Source organism: Microtus oregoni, unplaced genomic scaffold, assembly GCF_018167655.1.
Source record: "Microtus oregoni isolate MIOR12 unplaced genomic scaffold, Mior012 000117F_ref0000505, whole genome shotgun sequence".
Taxonomy (NCBI): domain Eukaryota; kingdom Metazoa; phylum Chordata; class Mammalia; order Rodentia; family Cricetidae; genus Microtus; species Microtus oregoni.
Window position 1 is genome coordinate 1,385,563 of NW_024544746.1, and position 10,030 is coordinate 1,395,592.

The 10,030-nt window shown below is 52.1% G+C and overlaps 1 protein-coding gene across 1 annotated transcript; it reads left to right on the forward strand.

Annotated features, from left to right (window-relative positions):
- Positions 1-5,913: 5,913 nt before the first annotated feature.
- On the forward strand, positions 5,914-8,625 carry LOC121444138 (T-cell antigen CD7-like). Its single transcript, XM_041645932.1, has 4 exons — positions 5,914-6,043; positions 7,055-7,351; positions 7,569-7,702; positions 8,260-8,625. Exons 1-4 carry the CDS (start codon positions 5,938-5,940, stop codon positions 8,362-8,364), a joined length of 642 nt encoding a protein of 213 aa, XP_041501866.1. The 5' UTR covers positions 5,914-5,937; the 3' UTR covers positions 8,365-8,625.
- The last annotated feature ends 1,405 nt before the right edge of the window (positions 8,626-10,030 follow it).

Consider the following 10,030-nt stretch of genomic DNA (forward strand, 5'->3'; position numbering starts at 1 on the left):
GGCCTGGAATTCACTATGTAGAACAGGCTGACCTCAAACTCACAGATGTCCACCTGCTCTGCCTTCTGAGTACTGGTATTAAAAGTGTGTACCACCATGACTGGCTAAAGATTTTATTTTTAATTATGTGTCTATGTGTGGGGTGCAGGGTGGGAGTTGTGTATGTGAGTGCCCTGCCTGCAGAAGCCAGAAGAGGGCGTCTGATCCCCTGGAGTTGGAATCATAAGCAGCTGCATGTCATAACATGCATGCCTGGAGCCAGGTCCTCTGCAAGAGCAAATCCAGCTTTCTCACTGCCTCTTAAGTAGTAACTTTTGTACCAACCAAGGTCATTGGGGGCGAGGGTCAGGGGTCATTGGGAGCTGTTACTTAAGGCATCACAAGTTGCTCGGAAAACTCCGAAAGTCAGTATCTAACTGCTAGATTCGGGCCTTTTGTTTTTATTTTTTTGCTTTTTGGTTTCTAGACCTGTCTCTCCCCAGGTCAGCAATGTCAAATCAATGACAGAGATGAAGCTCTGTTCTTCCGGACAGCTACACGGTGGAGAGAGGCTTTGGGGGTACTCTGGCCGGTTTTGCTTAACCGATACAGGGTCATAGAACCATAAGTCATAAAAGGCTTGAGCAGCGTTTTGGAGGGAGGAGTAGTTATCAAAAGAGGTTGAGGCTGGAGAGTGACATCTTCTTGGAGATTGAGAAGTCCTTGAGAGCCGTAGACAGGCACTGGTGCTGATGGCGAAAACTGATATTCTCGAAACAGCACTAGCTGAAGCTTTAAGGATTCGTAATCTCCAACAATTGCACAAGAGCATTAAGTAAGTAAAAGCAAAACGGGAGAGTTAAGCAGGTGATTGGACCCAGGAGAATTAGTAACCAGGAGAGCCAGACGCAGTGCCTCTCCAGGGCACCATCTCCCAGCTGGCACTGTCCCTCATGGATGGGCATAGACTCCGCATCCCTCTCCCAGGGCCAGGCTTGGCAGTTCTAGAGAAAGACTGAGGGCAGAGGATCAAGCTGGTCCTGGAAGACCTCGTGAGCTGCTGGCACATGCTAATCCCATAGCTGAGTTCACTGACATGTTAGGATAGACATAAGAAGCCAGTCTGGGCCGGGCAGTGGTGGCACACACCTGTAATCCCAGCACTCGGGAGGAAGAGCAGGTGGACCTCTGAGTTCCAGGTCAGTCTGGTCTACAGAGCGAGTTCCAGGACAGCCAGGGCTGTCTTAGAAGAAGAACGGGGAAGGAGGAGGAAGAGGAAAAAGAAGGAGGAGGAGGAGGAGGAGAGTCTGATTGCCCACGTTCTGCTTTCCATTCCTGAATTAGTGCTGAGGTGCACAAGAAGGATGTGCTGGCTAGTTTTATGTCAACTTGCTACAAACTAGAGTTATTTTAGAAGAGAGAACCTCAGTTGAGACAATGACTCCACAAGATCGGCCAATGGGCAAGGCTGTGGTGTGTTTTCTCTGTTGGAGAGAGAGAGAGACTCACAGTGGGTGGTGCTACTTCTGGGCTGGTAGCACTGGGTTGTGAGAAACACCAAACACATGCTGGGAACCAAAACCAAGTCACCTGCTAGAGAAGGAAACCCTCTTAACCACTGAGCTATCTTTCCAGCCCAGGGATTTTAACAAAGGTAGAAGCTAAGACATGAAAGAAATATCTATAAGTTAAGACCACTTAAGGAGAGGATGAAATTTAGGGATTTGGTATTGTGGTCTGAGACCGTTTCATTTTCCTAATAAGGTGCTGAGTGGAAATGGGGACATGACTGCCCCTAGCTGTAGTTGAGAAGGTTTTTATTGTGGATATGAGAGAGAAGAGTCGGAGACATCTGGAAGGGTCTAGACTGAACTGGGCCAGGAGAGCAGATGGGACCGGGTGTGACGGGGCACGGGAGGGGTGGGGGAAGCAAGAGAGGAAGAGAAGAGGGATGGAAGAGGAGGAGGTTCAGGAATGGAGCCAAGAGACGACCCAAGAGGCCAAGACAGCACAAAGCCAAAAGACTGGGTCTTATAAGAAAAGAGAAACCAGGGGACGGGAAGTTCAGTGGCTGGAGAGGTTTAGGGTAGTGGGCGGGATGAGAAATGCTATGTTAATGGCACCTCAGAGAGCCATTGGTGCCCGGTTTCTTTGAAAATGGTTAAACCAAAATCCGGAGCACACGTCCCCCGGTTTGCCGCTGCCTCCAACACACGTAAAGGGATCTGTGGGTGCTAGAATGTTGTGCCGGAGCTGAGATTTCTATTACTTGACTGTTCTCCGTAAGCCTGCAACCACCGCCACAAAGAAGCAGACCATCCTATACCACACAGGAAAAGGTAGCCATGAGAATGTTCCATTTCCTGACAGGCTGGCCTCAGTTTGCATGTCTTACTACTCACAGGGCCCGTTCCAGTGTTCTCCCTGACCTTATCTTTGATTCTATCAGCCCCTGGGTCTCTGCCCAACTTGCAGTTAGCACCACCATAGTCTGTCTATCTTTTTGTCTATCTGTCTGTCTTTCTCTCTTTCTCAAGGCAGGGTTTCTCTGTGTAGCCCTGGCTGTCCCGGAACTCATTCTGTAGACCAGGCTGGCCTCCAACTCACAGAGATCCGCCTGCCTCTGCCTCCAGAGTGCTGGGATTAAAGGAATGCACCACCGTCGCCAGGCTAGAATCTTCTAGACACACACACTCTCTCTCTTGTTCTCTCTCTCTTTTTCTGTTTTTTTTTTTAGATTTACTTTTATTATTTTATGTGTTTTGTCTGTGTGTGGGCAAGTGCTCACAAGGCCAGAGGTGAGTTACAGGAAGTTGTGAGCCACCTGACGTGGGTACTGGGGATTGAACTCAGGTCTGAGCATTTTCTCCAGCCCAGTACAGACTCTTTCCATAGAAATTTTTTGCTCGTTTTACAACTTGGAGAGAAGCCTCCTGAATCTTACAGTTATCTTTCTTTTTTCATTTTATTTTATATTTTATTTTTTGGTTTTTCGATACAGGGTTTCTCAGTTGCTATGGAGCCAGTCCTGGATCTTATTCTGTAGATCAGGCTGGCCTCAAACTCACAGAGATTTTCCTGCCTCTGCCTCCCGAGTGCTAGGATTAAAGGAGTGTGCCACCATCGCCTGCCAGAATCTTACAGCTTCCTGAGCTTCCTGCTTAGCTTCCAGAATCTGATGAACCTCCCACCTCCCTCGAGGAGGGAAAAGTTTCAGTTCTGAGGAAACAGCTAGCTATACCATGCTTTGTTCCAGGACGCTAGACACATCTCTGGTTGATCCTGTGTGGGGCCATGCATTCACAGGCACAACCCCAACAAAATTCAGAGAAAAGGAACCCACAGGGCAAAGCCACACGTTAGAAGGAAGCCACAGGAAACAAGAGATGCATTCACCCAGCGTCTAGAAATCCAGCTGCTGCTAAATAAATTGTGAATGACCTCAGAAAGCACAACCCTTAAAAACCCTGGGGGTTTGCTTCTCACTTCCCTTGACCTTCAGATTCTACAGCCTCTGCCTTTTATAAGTGGTGGTTTCTGCCTTTAAAACTCAGCACTTGGAAGGCAGAGGCCGGACCATCGCTGTAAGTCCAAGGCAGCCTTACCAACATAGGGAATTCCATACCAGCCAGAGTGACGTAGTGAGACTCTGGAAACAGCGAGAGAGGGAGAGAGTGACCAAGGAAGAGAGGGAAGGGTAGAGAGAGGGAGAAAGGGAGGGGGAAAGAAAGAAAGAGGGAAGGGGAGAGGAGAGAGAGAGAGAGAGACCAAGGAAGAGAGGGAAGGGTAGAGAGAGGGAGAAAGGGAGGGGGAAAGAAAGAAAGAGGGAAGGGGAGAGGAGAGAGAGAGAGAGAGAGAGAGCACACGACTTCAGCAGAACCCATCATCTCGCTCTCCTCTCTCTGGTAGTCTCCAAGGCCAGCGACCAGTCAGCTAGCTTCAGGAGATCAAGGTCACACTGCTTTGTTCTGACTCACAGCGGTCAGGTTCCAGGAGCAGTTGGTATTAGCCGTCCAAGCAACGCCATCCGGCTACCACCACAAGGGGGCAGAGTGTGCCTGCCTGCAGGGAGCCCTAGGGACCAAAGCTTCTGGAGACCTTAATCTCCCTAAGGACCTCTCCTTAGAGATCCCCACCCTGACTGCCCTCTCACCCCATGTTCACCCTCTGTTCCTCTTGGACTCATTTTTCTTTTCATGGTAATCTCAACTTGGGTGATTTTTCCCCCTACGTATGCTGTGCTGTGACCCAGTCTGCGGGTAAACCTCTGTGATTCCGATCTTTAAATAAATGAGTACGGTAAATCACTGGATGGAAGAAATCATCATCTTCTGGGAAATACGATTGAAAGAAACATTTAAAAAAAAAGAACGCATAACACTTGCTGAACACCATATGCTGAGACCTAACCATGAAGCCCTGAGCTAAAGACACTGCCTGGTGACTATGACCTCCAAAGCCACTACCATAGTGCCCCTGAGGCTATGGCCCTATGCCCAGGGACATAAGAGTCTGTGTCTCTTACAGGAAGGTGGTGATGCATGCCTTTAATCCCAGCACTTGGGAGGCAGAGGCAGGTGGACCTCTGTGAGTTCGAGCCAGCCTGGTCTACAAGAGCTAGTTCCAGGACAGGCCAAAAAGCTACAGAGAAACCCTGTCTTGAAAAACCGAGGGGAAAAAAAAGAGTCTGTGTCTCTTTAATCAATAAAGTACATTATATTTGGGCCTTCATCTCCCCTGTAGTATTGGGTTACATTTGGGCACCGTCCACGGAGCCGTGTGTGTCTGTAACCTCTGAAACATGCCACATGGTACCTCAAACAGTCAAAAGTGTTCATACATGAAGGCTCCATAAGGCCAGCCCTGGGGGTGGCAGGAGTCCAGTCCATGTGCCCCCTGTATGGCCACAGGAATCCTAGGAGGAAGACTAGGTTAAGGCCTTTGAATATTCTTGTTTCCCTGTAACCATGGTCGTCTCCTCTGGGGCTTGAGTGATGATTTCCCCAACTGCTTGCCTGCCCCAGCTCCCCTCATGGTTCTCTCCCATTTTCTCCAGTTACAGGGTTCTCTACCTGTTGACCCTCTGTTGGGCACACGTGAACTGCCCCCTCCCCAATCCTTTGTTGCTAAAACCTTCCAGATTTGACCTTCCTCTACCCAAGTTCCTCTTCCGTGTGCCCTGGAACACCCAGCCTACCCACATCTTCCAGCAATTCCAAGTGGGACCCCCACGGAAGAACTGGATTTAGGTCCTTACGTGACAGTGTACACACACTGACCTTTAACCCTCACTGTGGCACACCCTGGCTCTGGTACCTCCAAATAAAGCTTCACGGTGGGCAAGAGTCCTAGATGTCCCTTGACTTGGGAGCCGGACACAGGGTCTTCACTCTCACCCCAGAAGGTGGGCTGCTGTTGAAGGGGCTCCTGACCACCCTTTGACCCAGCAGTCTGACTCAACACTGCTTCTAAGGAAGAAGCAATCACAGCCTAGCCTATATGTGACTTCTCCTCTAGGGCTATAGCCAGGTAAGCTCTGGGATGATGCCAGGTGACACCGTAGACCTCAGCGTGTCCCAGCAGAAAATGATACCAAAAACCAGAGGAGATCCCAGCTGCCTCCTGGCCTCTAACACTCTAAGACCCCCTTCTCTTTCTGACACAGCCCCAGCCCTTATCTCTCCTCTCTCGATGTCTCTGGTGGAGACTCTAGGTTGGGGCGATGAAGAGGTGGACCAGACAACCAGCCAAAGAGAACAGTTGGGGTCCAGTAGCGATGTAACTAAAGTGTTTGCTGTGCGGCTCCACCTCCAAGACTGCCTTCACCTCCAGGAAGCCCTCCCTCTGTACTTACCACCAACCAAATTGAAAGACCACGCCCCTGTTTCTTCCTCTCCTGGGGCTTTTGGGGGAGCCTCTGTCATCTTGCTCACTAATGTGTTTCCGCCAGAGTGGCCGATGATGTGGTTCTGGTCGGTTGATCTGGGCAGCATGTCTAAGGATGTACTGCCGATCTTGCTCCTTACACTGGCCATGGTCCTGCCTGGCCCCCTGGATGCCCAAGGTAAGCATTTCTCCACACTGTAGGGCTCCCAGGGGGAGCCTCACACACCTGCCTGGGAAGAGTTGGCACTGATCTTGACTTCCCTGAGTCTCCTGGAGCCGCCTCAGGTCTGAGGAAGAGCTGAGACTTGAAAGCTTTGTTTACATAATTAGCAATGGCCTTTGTTGCTAGTGAGGATGTTTTTGTCTAGTTCCCGTTCAGAGCAGCTGTCTGTGGGAAGTCCTGTGGTAGGGTTCAAAGGTTCTGCAATGAAAGCACAGGAGGCCGTGGCTCCCAGGGCACAGCATTCAGTCTGTGAGGTCCTGAGGTTTGCCCTCGGGCTGGTGGTGCGGGCTCTGGGCAGAGCAAACTAGGCTGGACTCTGAAAGAGTGGGGAATCCCATAACCAACATGTGCACCTCCTACAGAGCCATAGGCTCTGGATGCCTGGAAATGACAGGGGAGGAAGGCTGGCGACGCAGCCAGCACCAGAAAGAGCAGGCAAAGAGGAGATGGAACTGACTTAGAAGAGAGAGAAAGGGTAGAGCCTTGGGGAGGGGAGGGTAAAAAAGAAGTCCTAGTGCTGGAACACAACAGAGTTGCCGACAGCCCACCCTGAAGCCGTGGACCGCTCAGAACTTGAGCACAGGGGTATCAGCACCTAGCGCAGCTCCAGGGTTCCCTCAGCACCTTCGCTGAGGTGCCGTGTTAGCACAGGATTGACCAAGTCCCTACACCAGTCCTGCAGAGAGGGGTCTGAGAGAGGCATCTTGCAAGGATGCAAAACGGGAGAGGGAAGCCTAGAGGAAGGGTGCAGGGCTTCTGACCAGGCCCCTGTGCACAGCAAAGTGAGACAGCACGTCTGTGAACATGCATGTGTACGCACTGTGTGAGATGCTTGATTGTGCGTGGACATGTATGAACGTGGAGTCCGTGAGATATGTGTTACCGTGTTTGAGTCCCCGTGTGCTGTGCGGGAAGGGGGAAGATCTCTCCGCCAGCCCAGTGGTAATGGTGGCTGGTCCTTCACAGAGATCAAGATTGCCTCTGAGGGGAATTCCATCAACATCACCTGCTCTACACGTGAGGACTTGCAGGGGATCTTCCTGAAGAAGACCTGGCCCAAGAATAAGAATGTGATTTACTTTGAAGATGGGGAAAACGCCACAGTAGACAAGACCTTCACAGGCAGAATTGATTTCTCCGGTTCCCAGAGCAACCTGACCATCACCATGCACCTCCTCCGGCGGGAAGACTCTGGCATCTACACCTGCCACGCTAACACAAAAACCATAAAAGATGGCCCATCCACCATGGTTGTGGTGAGAGGTAGGGAATGACCCCATCTACTGCTGGCTAGGCCAGGAGCCCGTTGGCTCCCAGGAGCTTCTCTTCACTTTCTGGAACTGTCTGCTCAGAGCCTGCTTGCTCCTGGGAGCCTCCAGTTGCTCCCCCTCTGCTGCTGCTGTAGCTCCTTCCTGGTTCGACCTTAAGGCCTCGAGTAGGATCCTCTCCTACCAATGGTTATTTTTGTTCGTCTTCTCAGAAAAAGTGTCCCAGAAGACATACAGATCCCAGGAACCTCAGGGGACATCCATTTTCCTCCTGGCTGTCATGGCTGTAGGCTTCTTCCTCATTGGGCTGGTCCTCGGGATGCTGTGCATGCTGAGGAAGACACAGGTCAGTGTGAGCCTATGGCTGTTACCAACGAGCTGGCCCTCCTCACGGGTTGACAGAAGGAAAGACAGAAGGCTTCAGGCCAAAGATCTGGTCAAAGGCACTGAAGATGCAGAGGGGCGTAAATGAGGCGTCTTGCAGGGACGCAAAATGGCAGAGGGAAGCCGAGAGGCAGAGTGTGGGGCTTCTGGCCAGGCCCCTGTGCACAGCAAAGTGAGGCAGCACATGTGTGAACATGCGTGTGTATGCACTGTGTGCGATGCTTGAGTGTGCGTGGACATGTATGAACGTGGGATATGTGGAGCCCCTGAGATTTGTGTTAATGTGTTCGAGTCCCGTGTGCTGTGAGACAGAGGGCAAGGGTCCCGACAGCGGTCAGCTCTTCCTGATCGCTCAGAATTGGCCCTGGGTCCTGCCTGCAGTTCATCCTGCCAGGTGCAGATGGACGCTTGCTCTGCTCCCCCAAGTCTGGGGAAACTGCTTGTTGAGGATAGGGGCGGCTTCGAGACAGGCACACTTTACCCATGTCGCCATGCTGACCACTGCCACTGTCTTTTCAGATCAAGGAACTGTGTGCCTCAAAGAAGAAGGACTCACGGTGTGTAGTGTATGAAGACATGTCCTACAAGCACAAGACTCCATGCGCCCCCAACCCGTACCAGTGAGCCCCTCTACCCACGGTCCCCCGCCCCATGCCTTGTTTCAGCAGAGTTCATAGTGGTCCTGCTGACCCACCCAGCCCAGCTCCCCCAGCACCCTGACCATGGCACTCAAGTGCCCCCTTGGTGCTTCTGGGTGAGTGGGACTCCTCCTCTGTAAGCTAGTCCACAGGGCTCTGCAATCTATCCCTACCCTAGCCAGGTAGCCCTGACCATGCTGCCATCAGAGAAAAAAAAACTTGGGGGGGGGGGAATGTGGTACCTGCCTTTGAGTAGCCTGGCCGGAAATAAGTAAGTAAATAAATAAACAAACAAGTAAATAAGAGCTTGCTTTTTTCCACCTCCGACCCTGGTTTCTATTTTCCAGCCAGCTCCTACTTGAAGAGGGCAGGGATTCAGACTGTCGCTCCTCCAGGGCTTTGTGGCCAGAGTCTGTGAGAGCAGCAGAGGGCAAAAGCGGGGATAAAGGACACTCCCCTGCCCCGATCCCCAGGAGGCTCAGCACTCCAGACACCCCCATAAGGAGCAGCTCACCTGCACAGGGGAAGAGCCAGTGGCAACAGCCTCACCCATTCTAAAAGGCCATGTTCCTAAGGGCCCAGCCCTGCTAGGTCCCTGTTGGTGCAGCCCTAGGGCCCTCAGTGAGAAGAGAGTGAGTGTTGGCTTTCCCAGACTCCTCCCTTGTCCAGAGGCCACTATTAGGGACTGACACATGAGGCCACAGCAGCACTGTACCGAAACCTGGGGGCCAGCCCAGTTCCCAGTGTTGCTCTTGGGGACAGGAACCCGAAACTGAGGCCAGAGCGGTCAGCTGATCCATGGTGAGCTGCTCAGTCCCTCGTCTTCCTCCCATCGCTGACTCCTGGGATAACCGGAAGCAACAGAAAGGACAAGAACAAAATAGACACATTTGTGCTGGCCCCACAGTTGCTCCATGCTCTCGCCTGCCACCCTTGTCTTCTGCCCTTCTGACCCCTCCCCGTTGCCAACAGAATAAGGTAGGTGCACAGGACAAGTGACTAGCAGCAGCTGTACCGTGGGGGGTTTAATAGCTCTGCTCTGTGCACCTAGAAAACAGGGGTCAGAGAATCCCCCAGTGAGTGGCACCCTCGGACCCAGACCACGGCTCCATCCACCTCCCCACAGAGCCTCCTGTCTTGCCAGCTCATCCCCAATTCAGCCTTCCCTACCCAGGCTGACCTCTGCTCCCCAAGCTACCACCATGGCCCCAATAGAGCTGTGCACTGTGACACTAGTGACAGCAAAGCCCGAATGAGCCCCGGGAGCACCAGAGGCTGAAGAGCCCAACATGCTGTGTAGACAGAACCCGGGTCAAGGGTCACAGGGACCTGGATCGTATAAGGTTAAAACCCCTGGGGCAACGAAAGCCTCTGTTAATAAGCCCCAGCAACCTTTGTCCCTCTGTAAGTACCTCTCACTTGCTGCCCCAAGTCCCATCTGTCTGGGCCACTGCCCTGGGTCTAGGTGGCCTCCTAGACAGCGTCATCAACCTCACTGGTGAAATGTGCATTTTCAACCTTGAATGAGGCCTCTAGGACATGAGACCTCCCTCTAAACCTAAACTCAGGCCCTCTGTCCTCCATCCAGGCCTGGCTGGACTGACCCAGCTCCAAGGCCTGATCTACCCCTAACATCTCAGAAGAGACACATC

What these genes read in the sequence shown, in the direction of transcription:
- LOC121444138 (XM_041645932.1), top strand. Translation starts at nt 5,938, where the DNA reads ATGATGTGGTTCTGGTCGGTTGATCTGGGCAGCATGTCTAAGGATGTA. An exon ending in TGGCCCCCTGGATGCCCAAG is followed by an intron (nt 6,044 to 7,054) that starts GTAAGCATTTCT and finishes GGTCCTTCACAG; the next exon opens with AGATCAAGATTGCCTCTGAG. An exon ending in GCATGCTGAGGAAGACACAG is followed by an intron (nt 7,703 to 8,259) that starts GTCAGTGTGAGC and finishes CTGTCTTTTCAG; the next exon opens with ATCAAGGAACTGTGTGCCTC.